This window comes from Oryctolagus cuniculus, chromosome 15 (assembly GCF_964237555.1).
Source record: "Oryctolagus cuniculus chromosome 15, mOryCun1.1, whole genome shotgun sequence".
NCBI lineage: Eukaryota > Metazoa > Chordata > Mammalia > Lagomorpha > Leporidae > Oryctolagus > Oryctolagus cuniculus.
This window is the reverse complement of record NC_091446.1, coordinates 217,482-240,718: the sequence shown is the minus strand read 5'-3', so window position 1 is coordinate 240,718 and position 23,237 is coordinate 217,482. Positions and strand designations below refer to the sequence as shown.

At 56.8% G+C, this 23,237-nt stretch overlaps 2 protein-coding genes across 9 annotated transcripts; one reads left to right on the top strand and one right to left on the bottom strand.

The window, feature by feature from the left end:
• The first annotated feature begins 2,977 nt into the window (after positions 1-2,977).
• LOC103351453 (synaptonemal complex central element protein 1) lies at positions 2,978-8,229 on the top strand. 7 transcript variants are annotated; one of them, XM_051824356.2, is made up of 13 exons: positions 2,978-3,128; positions 3,550-3,609; positions 4,354-4,413; positions 4,695-4,769; positions 5,330-5,377; positions 5,586-5,640; positions 6,243-6,332; positions 6,544-6,607; positions 7,290-7,356; positions 7,421-7,544; positions 7,612-7,722; positions 7,872-7,959; positions 8,075-8,229. In XM_051824356.2, exons 1-13 carry the CDS (start codon positions 3,059-3,061, stop codon positions 8,150-8,152), a joined length of 990 nt encoding a protein of 329 aa, XP_051680316.2. In that variant the 5' UTR covers positions 2,978-3,058; the 3' UTR covers positions 8,153-8,229. The 7 variants fall into 7 exon arrangements, with proteins under 7 accessions (XP_051680316.2, XP_051680313.2, XP_069913134.1 ...); XM_051824353.2 differs by having other exon boundaries at positions 3,550-3,642; XM_070057033.1 differs by having other exon boundaries at positions 7,290-7,544.
• Positions 8,230-10,769: 2,540 nt separating this feature from the next.
• On the bottom strand, positions 10,770-21,382 carry LOC100342572 (cytochrome P450 2E1). Of its 2 annotated transcripts, XM_070057031.1 has the most exons (10): positions 20,851-21,274; positions 20,388-20,534; positions 19,875-20,034; positions 16,878-17,027; positions 16,399-16,559; positions 15,898-16,074; positions 14,927-15,068; positions 13,389-13,576; positions 12,816-12,957; positions 10,770-11,439 (listed from the first exon to the last, which is right to left on the bottom strand). In XM_070057031.1, exons 3-10 carry the CDS (start codon positions 19,945-19,947, stop codon positions 11,255-11,257), a joined length of 1,218 nt encoding a protein of 405 aa, XP_069913132.1. In that variant the 5' UTR covers positions 19,948-20,034; positions 20,388-20,534; positions 20,851-21,274; the 3' UTR covers positions 10,770-11,254. The 2 variants fall into 2 exon arrangements, with proteins under 2 accessions (XP_069913132.1, XP_002718818.2); XM_002718772.5 differs by lacking the exon at positions 20,388-20,534 and having other exon boundaries at positions 20,851-21,382.
• Positions 21,383-23,237: the final 1,855 nt, after the last annotated feature.

The following is a 23,237-nucleotide window of genomic DNA, read 5'->3' as shown; positions in this document are numbered from 1 at the left end:
TGGCCTCACAGGCGGTGCGCTGTGTGTCTGTGTCCTCTGCTTGTAATGACCTCTTATGCCGTCCAGTGGGCTGGGGTCTGCAGCCCCTCAGGTGCAGGTAGAATTGTTAGGTAGGAAGTCAGTTACGAGCTTATGTGTGTGTGACATAAAGGCCTAAAGAGAAGACATCTGTGTCCAGCATCTGCATCTCAAAGTCATCCTGACAATGTTTCAGGGGCAGCCCAGAGTTCGAATCCTGCCCTGCCCCTTCTACCTGATAACCTGCCAGGTGGAAGTCCCCGCCCCTTCTGCCTGACAAACCTTCCACAATCTCCCAGGTGCAGCCCAGTATCTGCATTTCAAACACCCTGCTCCGGATCCCATTCTCTAGGGGGCCCTGCTCACCCTTCCTCCGAACCCAGGATGGCGCCAGCTAGGTTTCCTCCTGTCTGACACCTTCAAGGGAAAACTCAGATAGGAGCTTCTTAATATTTACAGCCATAAAATCCTTTGTTTCAGGAGGAGATGTGTGAAGACAAAGACCCATCTCCTTAAAAGTCCCCGGCCTCAGCCGGACTGGGCGCTCAGCCCTCTACCTCTCTGCTGAGCCGCCCGCCTGGTCTGGCCAGGTGTAATCTCTCCACTCAACCATGTAACCTCCACCCCCCCACCCCCAGTCTCTCAGGCTCTGTCTGGAGAGGTGCCCATCCATCCTTACGGATGTCCCTTCCCTAATAAACCTTGCTATTTTTTTTTTTATTTTTTGACAGGCAGAGTGGACAGTGAGAGAGAGAGAGAGAGAGAGAAAGGTCTTCCTTTGCCGTTGGTTCACCCTCCAATGGCCGCCGCGGACGGCGCGCTGCGGCTGGCGCACTGCGGCCGGCGCACCACGCTGATCCGATGGCAGGAGCCAGGAGCCAGGTGCTTTTCCTGGTCTCCCATGGGGTGCAGGGCCCAAGCACCTGGGCCATCCTCCACTGCACTCCCTGGCCACAGCAGAGAGCTGGCCTGGAAGAGGGGCAACTAGGACAGAATCCGGCGCCCCGACCGGGACTAGAACCCGGTGTGCCGGCGCCGCTAGGCGGAGGATTAGCCTAGTGAGCCACGGCGCCGGCCCTAAACCTTGCTATTTTACCTCCCACTACTATCTGTCTCACGCCTGAGTTCTTTCTGTGCGAAGACAAGAACCCTGCAATTTCTCCGGTAACATCCCCACGTAGAGACCCCCAGGTGGCTCAGCGGCAGTGAGCAACACCTCAGGAGCCCGGGCCCGGCTCTCTGACTTAAACCCCGGGGAGCTGTACTGCGTGGGCTCTGTGGGGACATCGGGTGACCTGTGCTATGGGGGCTCTGTGGGGATGTTACTGGAGAAGCAAAGGGTCCTTGTCTTCATGTAAGAAAGAATTCAGGTGTGAGACAGCAGTGGAAAGCAAAGTAGCAAGGTTTATTAGGGTAGGGACATCCGTACTAATGGATAGGTACTTCTCCAGACAGGACCTGAGAGAGTGCACAGCTCACATTTAGGCTGGGGTTTTAAGGGGCTGGGTCTTGCCTTCCTGCCTTTTCTCTCCCCCTCTCCTTCTTCTCCTCCAGAACAAAGGACTTGTTGGGTGTAAATACAAAACATTTCTTTCTGAGTTTTCCCCCTGAAGCTATCAGACAGGGGAAGCCTGTCTGGCATTGGCCAAGGGGGCTTCTCTCTAGGGTTCCCGCCTTAGAGGAAGGATGTTTATCAGGCCAGGTAGAAGGGGGGACCCCCTGGAACGTCATAAGGGTCCCGGCAGGACTTTGAAGTGCAGATACTGGGCTGTACCTGGAAAGTTATCGGGGTGACTTTGAGATGCAGATGCCTTGTCACACACACATAAGCTAATTTCTGACTTCCTACCTAACATTCCCCCCTCAAGAGAGAAATTCCCATAATTCTTTTTGGGATAAATGGGCGAAGTTCCATCTTCTGTAGCTACTTTGGAAGCTGACAAATGGGCGTAGAGATGGATATGGATATTTCCTCTTTTTTTTTTTTTTTTTTTTTTTTTGACAGGCAGAGTGGACAGTGAGAGAGAGAGACAGAGAGAAAGGTCTTCCTTTGCCGTTGGTTCACCCTCCAATGGCTGCTGCGGCCGGCGCACCGCGCTGATCCGATGGCAGGAGCCAGGTACTTATCCTGGTCTCCCATGGGGTGCAGGGCCCAAGCACTTGGACCATCCTCCACTGCACTCCTGGGCCACAGCAGAGAGCTGGACTGGAAGAGGGGCAACCGGGACAGAATCCGGTGCCCCGACCGGGACTAGAACCCAGTGTGCCGGCGCCGCAAGGCAGAGGATTAGCCTAGTGAGCCACAGCACTGGCCTGGATATTTCCTCTTGCTACCTGTCCTATAGTGTGCGACAGTGGCCCTGGAAAGACTGTCCTGCTTAGTCCAGAGTGCTGCTCAGGTTGTCCAATGGAATGGGCTGGAAGCCTTGCCTGACGACCATTTGGAGTTCGACAGCTTTTATAATGTTAGAAACAAAATGAACAAACATACAGTCCAAAGAGAAGCATCAAGATTACAGAAGTTATAGGGCCAAAGAAAGGAAATAGTCAGGATTTCCATGACCAGCTGTCAGGCCAGAAATCCCAGCCCTGCTTGGCCTGATCCTGCAGCTGTTTGGCTTTGTCCAGGAAAGGACAAATTTGGGTTTGTACCTGTGCAGTCTGATTGACCCAGGAACAACGTTCTTCCTGGAGCATGGCAGACACCTCCCTGAGCGGCAATCAGCATATCCAATGCTCATCTGTTTTGGAGAACAACTGAACCAAAGAATTGATCACAGACACACCTGCACACGAGTGTGCACACAGCTGAGACACAGACCACGCTGTACATGTGTGTACACAGAGGAGATGCGGACACAGCTGTACACGTATGTGCACACAGCTGAGGTGCACATGCCTGCATACGTGCGCATGCGCAGTGGCTGCCGGGCAGGGCGCCCCGCTGGGTGACGGCGCGCTGAGCGCACTGCGCAGGCGTCAGCGTCGTCCAATCAGCGGTCAAGGCGCCGAGGCACAGGCGCCGCCGAGCTGAGAGGAAATGGCCGCGCGGTCCGGGCCTTCGCGTGTGGAGCCCATGGGCGCCGCGGACCGCGCCGAGAAGGCTGCAGGTGGCGGGAGCGCGGCGGGGCCTCCCTGGGCAGGGGGCGTCGCGGCTTCCAAGAGCGGAAGGCGTGGGGTGGCGTCGGCCGGGCGTGCCGGGCCTGGCCCCGCCTTCCTGGCCCCGACGCACCTGCGGACTCGCGGTCCCCGTGGTCCTCACCTGAGCGCAAGCAGGCTTCCCAGGGGGTTCCCCAGACCGCGCCTCGCCGCCAGGACGGGAGGGGGCGGCAGGGCCCCCAGCCCCGCCAGGTCCGAGCCCCCGCCCGCGCCGCGCCCCCTGTCGGATGTCGCCCGCCCGCAGGGTCCGTCCTGCCCACCCAGGGCTGCACACAGGGACGGGGCCGCAGCTCTGGGAGTGCCCCTGGGCCCGGGCCGGCGGGCCCTCCTGGGCCCCGTCTTCACGCTGACGGGCGTGGTTTCGCACCACAGGGCAGGACAAGTCACAGAAGATTGACGACCTGATGGACGTGGTGGCGAGGCTGCAGAAAGGTCCTGTGTCCCGTGGTCAGGGGCTCGGCCTGGGTAGGGTCAGCCTGTGGGCTCGGTGCAGGCCCACGGCTCACCACGCCGAGGACTCAGCCCCGAGCGCTTTCTTTCACGTATTCTTTCCTTCCACGGTGTTTGCTTACTTTTTATAAAGAGTTCACTTATTTATTTGAAAGGCCCAGTACGGGGCCGGGGGAGACAGGCGAGGTCTTCCAGCCGCCGGTTCACTCTCCAAAAGGCTGCAGTGGCCACGGCTGGGCCAGTGCAAAGCCAGGGGCCAGGAGCTTCCTCTAGGCCTCCCACGTGGGTACAGGGACCCAAGGACACGGACCATCTTCCACTGCTTTCCCGGGTGAATTCGGGAGCTGGGCCCAGCGGAAGCAGCCGACACTGGACGTGGAGCCCACGTGGGATGCCGGTTGTCTCCACTGGCAGCTTTGCCCGCTGCACCAGTGCCATCCCCCATCACACACACTCAGTGCACACTGACACACACTCACACTTTCACACACACTCTGACACACACACACACACACTCACTCCTCACTTTATAACCCGTTATCACACTTCACTTCTCTTTCCCTGTGTCCGGATCTCCAGCTGTCTGTTTCTTGTCTCCCACCGAGAATGTGAGCTGTAAGGGGACCACACAGCCCTGCTGGGAGTCTGTGAACCGGAAGCAGCACGGGCAGGGCGGGAACCATGGCCTCCCGCTGTGTCAGCTCCATCTCTGTTTACTCCCTGCAGTGGGGAGCCTGGAGCCCCGAGTCGAGGTCCTGATTAACCGCATTAATGAGGTTCAGCAAGGTGAGCTCAGGGACCTTGGCCTGCAGCGGGGGCTGTGTGATGTGTAGGGCTCCTCGTCTGAAAATTACAGATAGTCACAGCACAACGGCAGAGCACTAATTAATACCAGAGCGTTCCCCACGCACCTGCCACAGTGCTATCAGGAGCCTTGTCACCTCCTCTGTAAGATTCAGGCCCCTCCATGTTTGCTGGAAAACAGGCGTGCAGTGTTCATGTTTGCAAGAGGGTGGTGCTGCCCCGGCCGTACTCACACAGTGTCTCCCTTCTGCTCTTTGTTGAAGCCAAAAAGAAAGCCAGCGAGGAGCTGGGGGAAGCCCGGACTGTGTGGGAAGCCCTGCAGAAGGAACTGGATGTGTGTATGTGACGTGGGCGTCGCCGGAGGCCTCTGCAGTGTCCAGCTTACCCCACCCGAGTACTGCGGCATCTATGCTGTGGCCAAGAGCCCTGCCCCTTTGCAGCCTCAGGCCCTGCCCGTATCTCCCTCTCCCCTCTGCTGGTGCGGGTGTCCTGGGAACACCTCCCCAGCATACTCTTGCTTCTGGGCCTTTGCCCGGCTGCCCTGCAACTCCCAGATACTACAGATTCCTCTGCTGCCTGGGTTGTCACTCAGCTGTCCCCTTCTCGGAGGCTTTTCCCAATCCCCCTACCTAAAGATTCCACACTGTCCCCACTGGTCAGATGCCCTTCCTGCTCCATGTCCTCACCCCATTTCACGTGGGAGGAGAGACACTGGCATCCCGTGGAGTCCCCCCAGCCACCCTTAATAAATGTCAGGGTTGTTTGGTGCCTACAGAGAGGGTGGGCACCAGAGGGGCGGGGTCTGGGGGGTGAGGCAGACCCATGTGACGCGGGCCACCCAATCCCTGAGGGTCTGTGGGGTCCCTCCTGATGCCTGAGCATTTGTTGTGTCTTCTAGTGCATGGAGAGAAAGCACGTGTGCAGGAGATCCTGAACAAAAAGCAAGGTATTTACAGGCCCTCCGTCTCCAGCTCTGCCTCTCACGCCTGGGAGAAACCCCTCTCCCTTTGGCAGCTGAGGTCTCAGACACCTGCCTCAGCCTCCTGTGGCGTGTACCAGTCCAATCAGGTGTCCATGGGCCTGACGTGACCTGGTCCTGTTCTCTGCGCAGACCTGGGGCCGTGACGAGCTCACAGGCCCTGTTCTCCCCACAGAGACCCTGAGGATCCTCCGGCTGCACTGCCAGGAGAAGGAGAGTGAGGCACAGAGGTGAGAGCCTCGTTGTGAGGGGGCAGAGGTACAAAGGAGGTGAGGTTGAGACCCTCTGTACAGTGTGGGTCAAAGGGGGCCTCCCCTCAGCTTCCTCCAGGTCACCCACACGGGTGCAGGGGCCCAAGCACTTGGGCCATCTTCCACTGCTTTCCCAGGCCACAGCAGAGAGCTGTATCGGAAGCAGAGCAGCTGGGACTCGAACTGGCACCCATACAGCATGCCGGCACTGCAGGCAGCGGCTTTACCCGTTAGGCCGCAGTGCCTGACCCCATCTGTTCTCTTTCCACTCATGCATTACCTGTCCATCCCACAAACCATTGCCCCATTGCCCACTCTTTGAACAGACTTCTGAATGCTTGCTCATATCATGTGACCAGACCCCCCCCCCCAGACCTGGGCACACTGAAACTGGGAGTTTGCAGAAAGATGATGTGAGTGTGCGCGTGCACGAGCCCTTGACCATGCTCCTGGGTCTCCCTGACCTCGCAGCAGCACTTCATGGAGCAGGTGCACCTGTGACACTGAGCCCTCGGCAGACAGGGCTGGAGCGGCCTCAGCACAGGGAGTCAGGACGAGCTGAGGGTGCCTTGTCTCTCCAGGAAGCACACCCTGTTGCAGGAGTACAAGGAGAGAATTTTCGTCCTGACCTCCCAGATTGAGGACGAGAAGAACAAACAGAGGCAGCTGAGGTAAACCCCAGCACCCGAGGCCTGGGGCGCTGAGATCGGCTGTGCGTGGGGGTAACCTCAGGGCTGGGGCTTAGAGGAAGAGTTGATGAGCCTTGGGGTGTCAGAGGGCATGAGCAAAGCCCCCTGAGGTGTGTGCGTGAATGCCCCTGGCCTTGGCCAAGCTGCGGGGTCTCAGCCCACGGACCCTTCTGCCTGTGTGGTTGGCCCCCAGGTTGAATTTCGAGGAACAGTTGGAGGAGCTGATGGGCCAGCACAAGAACCTGTGGGAGTCCCACGTGAGTCCCTCAGGGCGTCCACCCCGCCTCCCACATCTTCTCAGCAGCACCAGGGCCTCTTCCTCTTACCAGCCACGCCCAGCTCCTGAGCACGCCCCGAGGGTCCGAATGTCAGCACTACCCTGAGTTCACTTCCTTGCCCCCTCACGGCCACCCACCGACCTCACCGCCCGTCCTGCCCACCCGTCCCCGCTGCACGCCTGCGTCTGCTTCTCGCTGACGAAACACAGTTTGATGAAGAGGACGTCCACGGACACACCTGGGACCGTGACGGGCGCAGGCAGATGGGGGGGACCGACGCAGCCGGTGGTCTCAGGCACCAAACAGGAAGCCAGAGAATGAAAGCAGGGAAGGGTTGAGTGAGTAGGCCACTAGAGGGAGCAGGAAAGGGAGGCGCAGCAATGTGGTGCTGGGCTGATGAGACAGCAGCCCCATGGTGCCATCTGCAGGTTTCTCTTGGGAGAATTTACCCCAGGGCCATGTCAGTCATGTGAGCCCCTCCTCCACCACACTGTGGTAGCTGAGGTGGAGGACACTGGGAGAGGGGGTGGCCAGTGTACAGGCGCTGAGGCTGGACCGCAGCTGGTGTGCATGGCGGGACAGAGTTGTAGGAGGGGAGGCCCAGGGGGAGGTGACTGAACCTAGGCCGCAGGTGTGCACAGGCCTGCTGTCTGATCCTCAGAGGCCGGAGCGACTGGCGAGGGAGCTCTGCACCCTGGACAGCAGCAAGGAGCAGCTCCTCAAGGAAGGTGAGACGGGCAGGAGGGTGGCCTTCGCCCGCCCCCACCTGCTCACGCACGTTTCCTGCCACAGAGGAGCTGGTCGGGGTGAAGCTGCAGGACGTGAAGCGGCAGCTGTGCTCCCTGTGTGGCGCCGAGGGGCCCGCCACTGTCCCCGAGGGACTCTTTCTCCGCAGCCAGGAGGCTGCAACAGCCGTGTAAGATGTGGAGGGGCCGGGGCTGGAGGTGGCACTGGCTGGTGCTGACCTCCCTGCCGGCCCACAGGCAGCTGTTCCAGGAAGAGAACAGCAAGGCCGAGGAGCTCCTGGAGGCCAGTGCCCGGCGTCACCAGCAGCTGCAGCTGAAGTGCCAGCAGCTGCGGCAGAGGCGGCAGAGGTGGGCATGGGGCACCGTGCACGGCCTCAGCCCCCGGGACGCTGGACGGGACGGTCCCCCCTGCTCTCTGCCTTGTCTGGGTCTCCTTACATCCCCCGTCTCCTCCGTGCCTCCTTCGCTCTCCCCTCATCCCACCCCTTCCTGTCCAGGCTGAAGGAGGAGCTGGAAAAGCATGGCGGTCAAGTCCCTGCAGAGACCCAGAGCGGGCAGGAGCAGGGGGCTGCTCCAGGAGAGGGGGTGAGCCCCAGAGCCGGGGAGGACGGGGCGGGGGGGCTGGGTGGGTCCTGGGAATGCCTGGGGGCTGTCTGGCGTGGTGTGGAGATTCCCCAGCCCCAGACCCTGGTCTCTGTAGGCCATTCCCAAACCTGGAGAAGTCCGTGAGGAGACCGCCCTGGCGCCGTCCGTGGAGCAGGGCCTGGTGCCCGCCTAGACCAGGAAGACACAGCACACCCCACCTCTGAACCTGTCCCAGGGGGCGACGGAAATAAAGGAGAGAATTTGATACAACCTGCCTCAGCTGAGTCTGTGCTGGGGGAGGGTGGGAGTCAGGCCCCAGACCCCAGGTCTCTGACTCTGATGAAGCCTTAGCCTGACTCCGTCTCCTGGTCGGGGCCAGGATCACACTGTGGGGCCCTTGACCAACTTCTGATCCCTGGGTTCATCAGGCAGAGGGACACAGGCCTGAGACCTTCACGGGCCCAGGGGCCTGGAGCCCAGCGTGGGTCAATTACATGGCTCCCTTTGTGGAGGCCTGGATTTCACAGGCACCAGGGAGCTAGGGCCCAGAGCCGTTCAGTTCCCGCTGGAAGCCCCCGGGACAAAGAAGTACTTGAGGACGGGTGTAGGTTGTACTCTCACGGACACAGCATACAACCAGGGTGTTGTTAGCAGGAGTAGAGTCTATGTCAGAAAGCTCCCTGCACAGAAAGTTAAGCAGCTGGGACTTCCATTGTGTGCCCCTGAAGGTGCCTCAGATAAACTCCAATGCACCAGCCCAGCTAGAAGCAGCGATGGGTCAAAGTGTGCACTGCCACTTTCATAAGAAAAAAGAGAGGCCCCAGCAGGAACGTGGGCAAGAAACCTTGTCCGCCATTTCATCAGGATATTTCCAGGTGTGCAACAAGCATGAAACGCAGTATCTCCAGTAATTTGGGAAATGCAGATTAAGACCAAATCCGATAGACAAAATTGACATCAATAAAGGGGAACAGTTGAGCTCGGTGAGCTGAAGTTGGAGCATACGTCTCCATGTCCGTTTTGGGAACTGGCTCTGGAAGATCTATGCTGAACCCTCGCCTCAGACACAGATTTACACAATCACCCACACGTTACCGTGTAACCCAGGAGGGACTCACAGCTGCCTTAGTCCAAGCACCTGAAACCCAGGGCCTTCAAGAGTGGGATCTAGGGGCCGCCGCCGTGGCGGAGTGGGTAAAGCCACTGCCTGCAGCACCGGCATCCCGTATAGGCGCTGGCTCGAGACCTGGCCGCTCCACTTCCAATCCAGCTCCCCGCTGATGCACCTGGGAAAGCAGTGCAGGATGACCCAAGTCCTTGGGCCCCTGCACCCACGTGGGAGACCTGGAAGAAGCTCCTGGCTCCCGGCTTCAGCCTGGCCCAGCCCAGGCTATTGCGGCCATTTGAGGGGTGAACCAGCAGATGGAAGAGCACTCTGTTTCTCCTGTCTCTCCCTCTCTCTGTAATTCTGCCTTTCAAATACATAAATCTTAAAAATTATAAATGTGAACAGATTAAACAATGCAATTGAAAGAGTACTGTAAGACTAGATTTCTTAAAATGAACCTATGCTGTATATGGGAGAAACACTTAAAAGTTAAAGGTATAAACAGGTTGACAAAGTGTAGGACAGAAATGCAGAGCACGGCCCTGCAGGTGGGCAGGGCGTGAGGGCCAGGGCCCGCAGCCTCCTCGCAGCCTCAGAGCCCACTGCTCCCTGCCCTCCTCTGGCCTGGTGACCGCAGGCAGGCGCTGGCCAGACGCTGCGCACTGGACCCACTGTGCTTTCTGTGCATAACTGCACAGAGAGGCATGAATGGATGACAACAGAAGGTGGTAGTGGAACAGTGCCAATCAACAGTTTTGCAGGGGAAGCTTTGGGAGATGCTCTTTATTGTTGTTTACTGCCCTAAGTGGGGACACGATTGGGAAAACAAGATGAGTTTGTGCTTTGGAAAGTGTGAAAGCTGCTGGTGACTCCATTCTCTTGGATCAGAAGGAACTGAAACGAATGAAGCCCTTGAGGAAAACCCAGGGCTCGTCCACACGTCCTGTCTGAAGATGGCCGACCAAGAGGACACTGGGCAGCCCTTCAGAACTAGAGGAGCTGGTGAGTGAGGAAGCCTGTGAGACCTACAGAAAAGCTATTGGGAAATGGACGTGGAACCCTCAAGTGAACTGGTGTGGAATAACTGAATCCAGCACAGTTCTCTTAAATTAGTGGTGGACAGGACTCAAACCAGCAACTTTTAGCAACAGTGATGGGAAGAGACACGACTTTCAACTCTGCCGCTGGAGACCACGCCCCTGACTGTGTACCGAGTGCAGAGGACACAACGTGCAGGTTTTCACAGGACCTTGTGCTTTCTATACTGGGCTCCAGCACAAAGTGGTATTCAGAGTAGTGCAGTTACCTGTGGTGAAAACTGGTTATACAAAGAATGTAATTCAAGGATAGCATTGTTACCCTAAGCGTTATGTAATATTGTAACTAGACAGCACCTGTCACCTGTCAGCCGAGCAGCTGGCCCTCCAGGCCATGGATTTCCTGCCTGCTAACTTTGTGTTCAGCAGTGCCCTAAGTGGGTGAGCTGGGAGGTGGGGTCAGCAGAACAATGCCCCAAAGATACCCTAAATCCAAGAACCATGGATATGTGAACTGACAAGCTGTAAGGAATCTGAGTGTGTGATTGAATTCAGGGTCTTGAGACAGAGAGAGCTTCCTGGTTTGTCCCCGTGGGCCCAATGAAACCCTGTAGGAGGGAGGCAGGAGGGTCCGAGTCAGAGAGAGGTTGAAAGATGCACACTGCTGGGCTTGAAAGGTTACTGTTTATTTTACCAGGCAACATGGACACAGAGTGCACCCTGTGCTGTGAAGTGTTCCCAGGGCCTTGCAGGCCGGGCAAACTCGGCCCTCATGCAGACACGGTGGACAGGCTGCATCGTCTCCACGGTGCAAGGGGAGGCTGAGGCACAGAGACAGTGCTCACTGAGCCCACTGAGGGCTGGCCGCACTGGGACAGGAGTCTTGCAACAAACTCCTGTTTTGCAACATTAATGCTAAGTTCACTGGAAGGATTTTACCCTTGCTCCATATAAGCTGGGGCTCTCCGTGTCCTGACGCTAAGAGAAGAGCAGACGGGTGTGCTGCCTTCTCAGACCTATCTTCATCTCAACAATGATGCCCAGAGTGGGCCAGGGGTGGCACCCAAAGGTGGAGGGCATCAGGGCTGCAGGCAGAGCCTCCCCAGGGGCACTCGAGGAGAAGAGTGGCCTCTGGGTGCTGCCCTTGGGTTTACGAGCGGGGAATGACACAGAGTTTGTAGCGTGGTGGGACACGGCCAAAGCCCACCGTAATATTGCGAAGGTCAATGTCCTCTGGGTCAACGAGAGGCTTGAGGTTAAAATGCTGCAGAATGGCAGACAGGAGCAGAAACAACTCCATGCGAGCCAGGCCTTCTCCAACACACACGCGTTTTCCTAGAAGCAACAACAGCATCGGTGAGACGCGGCCGGAGTTGCTAACTTGAGGCAGTGGGTCGGGGCTGGGGGAGGGCGGCCATAGAGAAGGCGCTCCCTAAAGCACTCTGCCCGCAGAAAGAAGCGCGAACTTACTCAAGAGCGAGCTTTCACACAACAGCAGTCGTCAGAACTCCGCAGCAAAGCTGTGTCTGCTTGCGAAAAGGGCCTCTGCCCAGGACACAGGCAGGGAGGCGGTGGGCAGTGCCAGAGGCCAAGGCCCCAACCCTGGGGCTGAGTCCTGGAGCTGCCTGTGGTCTTCCCTCAGCAGAACGCACAGAGAGGCCCTGGGACGGGGAGCAGGGACTGAGAAGGCCCAGAAGCCCCATGGAGGGAGACGGGGGCACCCTGTGACGAGCCCGGGAAGGTCAGAGTTGCAGTGACCCTTGTTTAAAATTATGGAGCCTTAGGTACATGGTTTTGGGAGATTTTCACTAAGTCCTGTTAAAGTAGAAACAGACTGGCGGTGACAGAGGGATGGGTATTCTGGCACTGCAGGTCAAGCCGCCACTTGCCGCGCCGCATCCCAGGACAGAGCATCAGCTCCAGTCCCGGCTGCTCCACTTCCAAGCCAGCTCCCTACTCATGCGCCTGGGAAAGCAGCAGATGATGGCCCAAGTGCTTGGGTCCCTGCACTCCTGTGGGAGACCTGGATGGAGCTCCAGGCTCCTGGCTTCAGCCTGGCCCAGCCCTGGCCATTGTGGCCATTTGAAGAGTGAACCAGTGGATGGAAGATCTCTCTCTCTCTCTCAAATAAAAAACAAATAGGGGGCCGCGCCTTGGCGCAGTAGGTTAATTCTCCGCCTGCAGTGCTGGCATCCCATATGGGCACCGGTTCTAGTCCCAGCTGCTCCTCTTCCAATCCAGCTCTCTGCCTTGACATTGGAGCAGTAGAAGATGGCCCAAGTCCTTGGGCCCCTGCACCACGTGGGAGACCCAGAAGAAGCACCTGGCTCCTGGCTTTGGATCAGCGCAGCTCTGGTCATTGTGGCCATATGGGGAGTAAACCAATGGAAGGAAGACCTTTCTCTCTGTCTCTCCCTCTCACTGTCTGTAACTGCCTCTCAAATAAATGAATAAAATCTTAAAAAAAATAAATCTTTAAAAAACGAGTGTGGCAACATGTCCACCTATGAAACAGGATTCACTCACAACGCCTCCTCCCTGGACTTTTGGTGAAAGGTGTCACTTGACTTCTCTGAACAGGGAAGAGCTCCCTAGGTCGTGTGAGGCCCCACGTGCTGCTCTGATCCCACATGATGGCAGAGTGTGGGTGTAGAGAGGGCGGCGTGGGAGATGACTCTACAGGGCAGGTGCGACCTCTGGGCTCGTCTCACCTGCAGAAAACGGCTTGAAGTAGTCGCTATACTTGAACTTCCCCTCCTCATTCAGAAAGTGCTCTGGTTTGAACTTCTCGGGATCAGGGAATTCTTGCTTGTCATACAAAAGGGAGTCCAGAGTCGGGATTACAACAGTGCCCTAGAAAACCAGAGGTCGTCTCACTCATGTCAACCCAACACGGGCTTTCCCCCAGGAGCCCCCGGGCAAGAAGGCGGTTTTGGATTTTACGTTATACAAGATGGCAAAATATTTCCATTTGGGGAAGTTGCTTGCTTAAGGACTTGATGGAAAACAGGATGGGGCTAAGGAAGACGAAAGCCCTCGTCTCTTCACAGAGTGACTCCAGGGCTGGTGCTGCTGCTGCCCCTCCCTGGGGCTGGAAAGTCCTACAAACCCAGGCCCCTTCCCAGATCTCCTCTCTGCTCCGCAGGGCAGGTCTAACCTGCCCACCATTAGCTGTGTCTGCCCAAGGGAGGTGTCCTCGGCCCCCATCCCAACCCCTGCCCTAATCGTGCTCCCTGGAAGGCCAGGTGGTGAGCAGAAAGGCAACACTGGCCATGTGCACCAACCTTGGGGATGACGTATCCTTGGAAGGTGGTGTCCCGTGTGGCTTCGTGCGGCAGATTGGAGGGCACGAGATCGATGAATCGCTGAATCTCATGTACCACAGCGTCCATGTAGGGCATCTGCACCCTGTCCCTGACAGAAGGCATTCGGCTCGGCCCAATCACCCTGTCGATTTCTTCATGAAGTTTCTCTGCCAAGATACGAATGAGCTAAGTTTAAAGGACTGGCTTTAGGTAGGCACCCCCCCATCTATCGAACACCCTCGCATTCTCCTACCACCCACCTACCTATGCACCCATCCACCTGCCCACCCATCTTGCCGTCCACCCGACAGCCTTCCGTCCCCCACGTGCACCCAGCAGATGTCTGTGAAGCAGCTCGAGCAGTGCTGGTGTTCTGCAGGCACCCAGACCCACGGGATAAATTCTCCACGAGGCTCGGTGACCGCTGAGCCTAGGGCTTGTTCAGCACCTGCCGGTGTTTGGGCATCCGTTATCTTAGCTGACAGTGCTCAGCTAGTTCATCTCTTCATGTTAGGAGTAGAGAATAACAAACGGTCTTGGAAATTTCTTTTGGGAGAGAAATTTTGGCTCTACTATTAGCCTCAGCATGTTTGTGCTGTGCTCTACAAAGTGTGGAGAAGACAGAGTGGAGTCAGACACGCAGTCTGCTTGAGAGAGGCCACAGCACGTTCAGGAGAAAGAGCCGTGTTTGGCGCGGTGCACAGATGAGCTATGGAGACACACACAGCACTGCCTTCAGAGAGACCAGGGCGCAAACCTGAACCCGTCACAAAGCCACATTCTTGGAGGCGATGACTCCATAGCCTGCAATTCTGCCCGGCTGGCGCTCAGCTGAAGCCGCATTTTCACTGGCAGCAGCTGTGGCTTGGGCAGGGAGGGAGCAGCACAGGCCACCCAGGCTGAGCACTCGGGGCCAACCCAGAGAGAGGCAGGGCCGCAGGCCCGAGGGCACCCTCGTGTGAGGCTGCTGCCACTTTACTCCCTCTTGCCTGGAGGTCAGCTCATCATCCTGGTGACTGTGGGTGCCCCCACGAGGCCTCTATTCAGCCACGGTGGGTGCTTCCCCTACGTATGTGGGCCCAGACCCCACGCCTCCAATAGACACTGGGTCCCCTTGGACGCAGGTGCTGCTGGGAGCAGCCCCGTGAAAGCAGTGAGGAGGCTCCAGGCTGGCAGCCATCTGGGTGCTGGACGCCCAGGAAGAGCCCCTTGGCCCTGCACACTCTCCACCCCCGCCTGTAAGGCCAAGTCTTCTGGGCAATAGCAGCATTGTTTTCTCTGTCATGCAAGGCTCACAGAGCAGAGTACAGACCCTCAGGCTGCTCTGTCATGTAGCCAGAGGCCCCTCACAGGCTGTGGGCCAGCCAGTGTCCAAGGGCACCAGGTCCTGGGCATGCCCAAGAACACCGCCCCCAGAGAGGTTCCCCAGGGGCCCACGCCATCGCTGAGGGTGGCCAGCAGCTGCAGACCCACAGCGGAAGCTGAAATGCAGGCTGCCTCTGCCGGAGGCTGCAAACCTTCGATCTCAGGGTGCTTCAGCAGGATCAGGAGCCCATATCGCAGCGTGGTGCTGGTGGTCTCCGTGCCCGCAAAGAACATGTCCGCCACAGTCACAGCGATGTTTTCCAGCGTGTACAGGGGCTCCGTGCTGTGTTTGTCCTGAGAAATTAGAGACGGACGGGGAACCGGTGAGAGGGTGGCTTCAGGGGGGTCAGAACCACCTCCAGCTCCGCGGGGAGAGCAGAGGCAGGAGTGCCAGAAGCTGTCCCTGTGGGACCCACTCCCTCTCTCTGCTGGGACACTGAGCTTCCTGGGAAGCCTCGGAGGGCAGGATGGGCCCCTCACCCAGGCCCTGGGACTCCTCCCTCAACAGCACGTGGGCGTCCTGGGGGATGGGAAATGCGCCTGGCCTCGGGGGGACCCTGCTAACACCACCTGGGCCACAGTGGCCAGGGTCCCTTCTTTCCAGCCCAAGTCTGGTGTCTTTATCAGCAGGCCATACAAGGGGACAGGAAGGAGCCCACGTGGAGGAGGGGAGCTTCGGAGAGCCCTGGCCATCGCCTGAGAGTAATCAGCATGGACTGCATTCCACAGCCACAGCAGCAGGAAAGGGAAAGACAGGGACACAGAGGGCTCACCAGTCGGAGCCACAGGCAGGGGTCCTGAGGGGCTGCAGACGCACAACTGGGGAACAAGCGCCTACAAGGGGAGCCAAGGGCTTCTCCTCGTCGAGACATGGCTCTCAAGGTTGGTGCACTGAAGGGCACTGAGCGGGACGCCCCAGGCTCCTGCCACCCCTGCAGCTGCTCCATGGGGAGCAGAGGTCCTGCTGAAGCCAAGGGTGTTTGTGCAGAACTAACAGCGCCAACTGCGGCCCCTGGGGCAGCTGGACACCACGAGTGGGTCACAACAGGAAGCTGGAACCTGTGAGTCCCGCACACCCCCACCTGGAGCCGCTGCAGGGCGGGAGTGTGGGGGTGGGGTGCACCTTCTCCATTTCTATGAGCAGGCTGTCAATGAAGTCCCGGGGGCAGCTGGGGTCCAGCGACTTGTGGTGCTCCTTCACTCTTGCGAGTGTGTACTCTTTTATTTCAGACACATTTTTTATTACTTTCCTGTGACTTCCAGGCATGTACTGTAGATAGTTTGAAAAATTATTGTAAACCTAAGGAGAGAGAAAAATTTTGTTACCATATTTCTTTCTGGATGCAGCATAACTTTGCGTGCTAGGTTAACAACTTTACTCCAGACTTGATTTATGGCTGTGGTCATCAGAGTACTTGGTGTCTTGTTGGAGAGCCACTCTCCAAAGCAGGGTGCACTCGTGGAAACATGCCCTGAGGTCGGGAAAGGAGGCCCACGGGCGTCTCTGGGGGGAGCACGGGGTGATCCAGTCAAGGAAGCCCACACGACCTAGATTCCCACCCATCCGGTTCCCAACATGAGCTTGGCGAGAGAAGACGAATGAGACAGGAGGGAAGGGCTCCACCTGCAGCCAAGGAGTACTGAGCAGGTAGAAGTTCTCGTTGAACAAACTCATCAGCCTCAGAGCCTGCTTGTCCTTATAGTCAAAGCGGTCATTGAAGAGGATTTTGGCGATGACGTTGAAGGGTGTGCAGCCGATGACAAAGGTGGGGTCGAAGGGCTGGCCTGGAAGACAGGTAGGTGAGTGATACGTGGGCGTGAGGAGGAGGGTGTGGGAGACAGGTGAGCTGACAGCCCCCTGGCTGGAAGGAAGAGGTGGATTCTCGCTGGGGCCTTCTCCCTCCCCCAGCTCGGTCTGTGCAGTGTTTGGCAGCGCCTCGAGAGGACGCACTGACACCGCGATCCCTACAACACATCACACGTGCCTGCCCCGTTTGGGTTTTCTTCGTGCTGCTCCCTTGATGTGTGGACGCTGAGCGTGGAATGCAGCCCGAGGTCCCCCAGGCCCCTCTCCTTGTCGGTGGGTCTCACGAGGCTACGCACCCTGGGTCTTCCTGAGCTCCTCCAGCAGGAAGTGGGCCTCCTGCTGGATCCGGTCCTCGTTGCCCTGTTTCCCCATCCCATAGTCCCGGAGGGTGGTCAGGGAGAACCGCCGAGTGTCCTTCCAGGTGGGTCCATTGTTGAAAATGATCCCTAAGGAAAGGGGGCCGGCAGAAGTCACTCGCAATGCCCGGCTCTCAGGGAGATGGGGCTGGGGTGGGAGGTGGACCCCACAGGGCCTTGGGGCACAGGGCGGGTGTGCAGGTGCACGCAGAAGCACAAGAGGACCAGGGTGGATCCACTGACCAGGGGCCTCTTCACATTCAGCCTCGCAGGGCCTGTGTTTGTTCTCTTCTCCCTTTCATACTAAACAAGCCCACACGTGGCCACTCACCTGCCTCCCACATGCTCTGCTCACATCCACGTCCACAGGTGAAAATGCCCACTTCTTTCCTGTCTACTGACCACGTTCTTGACAACCACTCTGTCCTCACTAATGTCGAAACCTCACACTGTAAATGCCTCAGCACAAAGCTTTCTGGCTGTGCCCCAGGGTCTCCTAGCATCAGAGGTCACCCAGCCCCTGGGCTCACAGAGCACTGGCGGGAGGACCACACTTTCCCTTCAAGCTCGTTGGTCGTGGGAGCTGCTCCTCCTCATCTCCTCCTGGAGTGTCCCCTGGAGGACCCCTGGGCCATGATGTCTGAAATCCACAGACCTAAGATTGAACTTTTCCTTTAAAAATGTTCACGAGGGGCCGGCACTGTGGCATATCAGGTGAAGCCCCTGGCTGCGGTGCCAACATCCCACATGGGCATCGGTTCAAGTGAGGAACCTGAGCCTGGATCAAGGCGCAGCTATTTTAGACTAGGCCTCCATCTTGTAACTCGGGCCTGACTGGGCCCTGAACCCTAAGCCAAAAGCTCCTGAAAGAAGAAAAATAAACCCCCCCTGCGATAAACTCCCCTAGCAACAGCCAATCAGCAGAGAGCATGGAGATGCCTGAAGTTCCAGCTTCTGTTCAGGTGGCCAAGGTGATCCCGAAACCCGGCAGTTTGGAACATACACCCTAGCGGCCTGGACCCTACACTGTATTAATTAATTAGTTTATTTTAAAGATTCATTTTATTTATTTGAAAGAGTTATATAGAGAGGTGGAGACAGAGAGAGAGGTCTTCCATCTGATGGTTCACTCCCCAGATGGCCGCAATGGCCGGAGCTGCGCCGATCTGAAGACAGGAGCCAGGAGCTTCTTCCGGGACTCCCATGTGGGTACAGGGGCCCAAGGACTTGGGCCATCTTCCACTGCTATCCCAGGCCTTAGCAGAGAGCTGGATCGGAAGAGGAGCAGCCGGGACTAGAACTGGCACCCATATGGGATCCCGGCGCTTCAGGCCAGGGCTTTAACCCGCTGTGCCACAACACCAGCCCCTGGACCCTATACTTTCTCCAAACGTTTTAAAAACCATCAACCCCAAAGCCATCCAGCCACCTTCACTAGCTCCATTCCTGCCGCTAGATGCACTAGTCATATTTAAGAGATGTTCTTTGAACCTCCCACGGAATGAGATGATTTGCTGAATGGTGCTATAATATATAGAATGTCTCTGAAAACCCTATAAAAACCCCACTAACTGAAGAGTTGGGTCTCTCAATTCAGACCCGCTGCGTCGGTGACGGTTGGTAGTCTAGGCCCCAGCTTGCAACGTAACTCTCGTGTGTCTTCAAGTGGTGTCAGCTCCTTGGTGATCTTTGGGGATAATCAAACTGGGAATAACACAAGTCCTGGCTTCTCTTCTTCCAATACAGCTCTCTGCTATGGCCTGGCAGAGCAGTGGAACATGGCCTAAGTGCTTTGGCCCCTGCACCCACATGTGAGAGCCAGAAGAAGCTCCTGGCTCCTGGCTTTGGATCAGCACAGCTCCAGCCCTTGCAGCCATTTGGGGAGTGCACCAGTGGATGGAAGTTATTGTCTGTAACTCTGCCTCTTAAATAAATAAATAAAATCTTTAAAAAAAAAGTTCACGTATTTCCATCCTTATTCCAATAACTCTACAGTTTTCACTTTTCCCCGGGTACAAACCTGTGTCATCTCTGATGTCGGCTCAGTCAGCTCAGCTCTGTGAAGACCCTGGGTCCCCATGGGACAGCCCGCCCAGCCTGGCCCTGCACAGCCCTTTCTCGGCCATACCTGCCGTAGGCATCGGGGGCCCCTCCCTCACCTCCCCTCTCCTCTTACTTTTACCCACCACCATTTCTTCAACAAGAACATTTTGGTGCCAACTGTGACAAGACGTCCCGCCAGGCTCTGGGGCTCAGGCTCTGGGGCTCTGTCGTAAACTGGGAACAATGGTCCCCCCCCACCCCCCGAGAAAGTGCCCAGGGCATGTGTGCTCATTGTGCTGTGAGGAACACTCTAGAAAGAAGGCTGGCTGGTCCCAGAGTGCAGGGACAGAGCAGTTTGAGTTGGGAAGTGCAGGCCAGAGGAGGGTTTGGATTTTACCCTGCGGGGTCAAGAGGAGGGGGCAGAGCTGCTGGGCTGTGAGTGGAGGGCAGCACCTAGCACAACCTCCTTAGAGGCTGCTCACCAGGCCGGAGCCCGGGAGAGGGCAGGCTTCTCAGAGCTCTGTGACAATTTCCTGAACAATGTGTGCAGTCCTTGGCACCTGCTGCCTGTGCTCAGACAGTCATGTCATTATCCCTGGAGGACCAGGTGCACATCATGTCCAGGGCAGTCTGGGCCATGTGCAACATATAAAATAGGGCTTTGGAGACCCCAACAGAGGCACTGAAGCCTCCTGCAGCCCAGCTAGCACTGCCCCCAAGGCTCCTGCCTTGAGCCCATCCACGGGTGCAGACAGGGGTTGTCCTCCAGCCATGCTCCTCTTGTGTTCAGGTCAGGATTGCTGCTGCCACTGTTAGTCTGGGACTTGGCCAGGGCTGGGTGAAACCCTCACGCCCCTGTAGGGATTGGTCTCCATGCCTGGGATGTGAACTCACCCTTGTCCTTAAACTCCCGGAAAGCAGGGATCTCGCCACGCCCAGAGAACTCGTTCTTGTGGTTCAACAGCATCTCCCTCACCGCCTTGTAGCCGTGCAGAACCACAACACGCCTGGAGCCCAGGTACACAGTGAACACCGGCCCAAAGCGCTCTGCCAGCTGTGGAGACCAGCAGGTGCAGGGTGAGGCTGGTGTGAGCAAAGGAATGCTGTGTCCACCCCACCGTGGGAAGACTGCAGGCACGTCCGTATGCCCAGCTGCCCGCCTGGACACATCAGCCCCGTGGGCTCTGGCTCTTGTCTCCCTTACCAGAGGCCACTTTGCGGGCACCATCACCCCACTGTCCAGGTCCACACTCAACGCCTCAGCTCCCAGTGCTTCTGGCTGACCTGGAGCTAGGAACCCGCCACTGCCCACCCTTTGCTGTGCACCATGTCGATGTGTGGTCACTGGTGGACAGCTAAAGCCAATCCCAAGCGCCTTGGTGGCCTGGCTTTCCTTTATCAACCCACCGAAGTCTTGGACGTTCTAGTTCATTCACTGTCCACAGTAGTTGCAGGGCGGTGGTGGGATTGGTCTGGTTCCGATGGGCTGAGCTGACACTTCACTTTTCAGGCTGCTCTTGGGATCGCACAGGTTGACGCCCAGCAGACGCACACCTGGTCATGAGCGCATTGCCCCACATGGAGTGGCCCAGAGCAATGCTCAGGCCTCACCAGCCTGCGCATACTTGCTCCAGTGACACGGCATGACCAGGGTCTCCAGGGCCTCCAAGGTCAATGCCCACCCTGAACACTTGGCACCCAAGCTGCACCATCAGTGCAGCATTTGTCTTACTCCTGGAGGATGTATGGATTCAGTTAATTCAAAACAGACTGGCACTGAGTAACAGTAACTTGTTTGACAATAAACTCGATACATACATTTAGATCAGATTCTTGGTTTATTCTCCCCAAAGTAAACACTGTTGCTTACCCTGCCAAAGGACTTGGGAATATCCTTCAAATCCAACTGGAGAAGATTCCCGATAATGGGCAGTGGAAAAGGTCCTGGGGGCAGGTTCCAGCTGCTGTGGATCTGCTTCCAGACGGATATGAACAGGAGGATGACCATCCACCCCAGCAGGGCGACGGTGATGCCCAGAACAGCCATGGTGCTTTGCGTCCTGCTGCCAGTGAATAGGGACGAGCCTACAAAAACCAGATCTTTTATAATGCCTGGTTGAGAAGGGAGGGTTCCCCACCAGCCAATGCCACCTTCCTTCCCCGTTGGCCCAAGTTCCTGGTTTATTATTAGCTGTGGCTGGCTACTGTTTCAAAGCCTGAGGCCTGCCATGCCTGCTTCTTGAAAGGCGTGCCCAGTGACCCGACGAGCCAGCCATGGTTGCTTCTTGAAAGGCGTGCCCAGTGACCCGACCAGGACCAAACTGGGCTCTGGCAACACCCCAGCGCCTGGAGACGCTTCACCAGCCGATAGGCCTGAGCGTGGGGTGGTGACCTACTGTGTCCTTTGACAGTGGTTGGACATGTGGCAGGTAGTCAGATCCATGCCAAGTGTTTATGCGTGGTGGGACTTTTATGTAAGGTAGCACAGGCAGGGTGCCAGGACTGGCCTCTCAATGTCTGACCACCCCAACCAGACAAACGCACGAGGGCAGAGCAGGATCCACACACTGCCTCCATTCATGGAGGGAAAGAAGCAGAGGAGAGAGTCAGCAATTTTGAGAAACATAATCTCTTATATAAAAACGTTTATTTTTATTGTATAAAGTGAAGAAATGTTATCCTTTATGATTATTTTGTCAAATTCTGAAAAGAATTACATTAGAGCTTTTATTGTATTTGTTTTAAATCAATGAGTTAAATTTGGAGGACTTTGCATTTCTGAAAAGATTTATATTATTTATTAGAAAGGCAGAGTGACAGAGGCAAAGACAGAGGGAGAGGCAGAGAGAGAAAGATCTGCCGTTTGCTGGCTCCCTCTCCAAATGGCTGCAACCGCTGGGCTGGGCCAGGCCAGAGCCAGGATCCAGGAAAGTGCCCCAAGCACTGGGCCGTCTCCCACTGCTTACCCAGGTGCGTCAGCAGGGAGCTGGATCGGAGGCAGAGCAGCCAGGGCTTGCACCTGCACTCTGGTATGGGACGCCAGTGTCTCAAGCAGCATGGTAACCTGGGGCAGCGAGACAGTGCCCCGGACGCTCTCGTCCTTGATGCCCGAGAGAGCAGGGGGTGCTCCTGCCGGGGTCTCCTCTGCCTTGGGTGCTTCCTGCGTACAGAGGCCCTCCCACCTTCACTTTGCTGTCAGGCTCCCATTTAGTGTTTCGTGGAGCTATTCTTGTACTTAGAACGAAGAGATTGTTTTTCATTGCACTCTAACAGGTAATAGAGGGAAGAGCTTACTTTATATACTGTAGATTTAAACTTGTGTATAAGTAATTGTGTGCAATGGAAAATATGATGAAACATGAAGACAGTAAAAAGCACTTACAATCAACCAAACCCCTTGTGCATTTTGCGTCGCGCCCTTTCATTTATATTAAATGTCTTTCATTTATATTAAATGAGGCCACACAGCACACACTGCATTCTCACCTGTGCTCTCTGAGCAGTGCACTCCTGACACAGTCGGGTCACTGATGCCCACTTGTTCCTCGCCCTGAGACTCAGGGGCCTCTGCTCCCCTGGAGGTGGGACGACCACGTGAGCCTGACCTGTGGACCGGTCAGCAGGGCCCGGTTCTGAGGGCACAGGTGCAGCTGCCTTGGCCCCTGCACCCTGTTCTCCCTTCCTGGGCCAGGCAGGCACCCATCAGAGGCCCACGTTTCCCTGCTGGCTGGTCTCTCCTCCTGGCGCTGATGTGGCCAGAGTTGGCCCCTCGGGCTGGAATTCAAGCCCTGGCTTTAGTGTGGAGAAAGCAGGAAGATCAGGGTATGGAAAGGAGAGCAGGCCTCTGGCTTCCATTGGCTGAGAACAGCTGCACCTGAGCTGCTCACCAGAGTGTGCACGTCCTGGGGGGCGTGTACCCCACAGGGCTGAGACGTGGTCCAGGGCGAGGTTCCGTTCTCCCATCAACTGGGCCTTTTAGGACAAGGTTTGATACCCAGGTTGACAGAGTGGGTGTGCCGTGTGCCTCCAAGAGGCTGTCACAGTGACAGGTGTCTTCCTTCTCTAGTAACAAACAGTATTTGGCAGGGATGGAATGTTGTTTTGATTCAGACAATCCTATGAGTTCTCTCCTAGATCTGCTAGGAAGATGCCAGATAAGAACGTCTCACATAAAAGCACTCAGCCCCACATCATAGCCTGTTTCTCCTGGGCGTGCTCTTAGCCTGCCGAGAAATCCACGCACTAACAGAATTCTTA

Coding starts and splice junctions, on each gene's coding strand:
- LOC103351453 (XM_070057032.1), top strand. CDS start 3,059: ATGGCCGCGCGGTCCGGGCCTTCGCGTGTGGAGCCCATGGGCGCCGCG. Junction 5,641..6,242: donor AAGGAGAGTGAGGCACAGAG/GTGAGAGCCTCG, acceptor TTGTCTCTCCAG/GAAGCACACCCTGTTGCAGG. Junction 7,723..7,871: donor CTGCGGCAGAGGCGGCAGAG/GTGGGCATGGGG, acceptor CTTCCTGTCCAG/GCTGAAGGAGGAGCTGGAAA.
- LOC100342572 (XM_002718772.5), bottom strand. CDS start 21,027: ATGGCTGTTCTGGGCATCACCGTCGCCCTGCTGGGGTGGATGGTCATC. Junction 16,560..16,877: donor GGAGCTCAGGAAGACCCAGG/GTGCGTAGCCTC, acceptor CCTGTCTTCCAG/GCCAGCCCTTCGACCCCACC. Junction 16,075..16,398: donor TCAGTACTCCTTGGCTGCAG/GTGGAGCCCTTC, acceptor CTCTCTCCTTAG/GTTTACAATAATTTTTCAAA.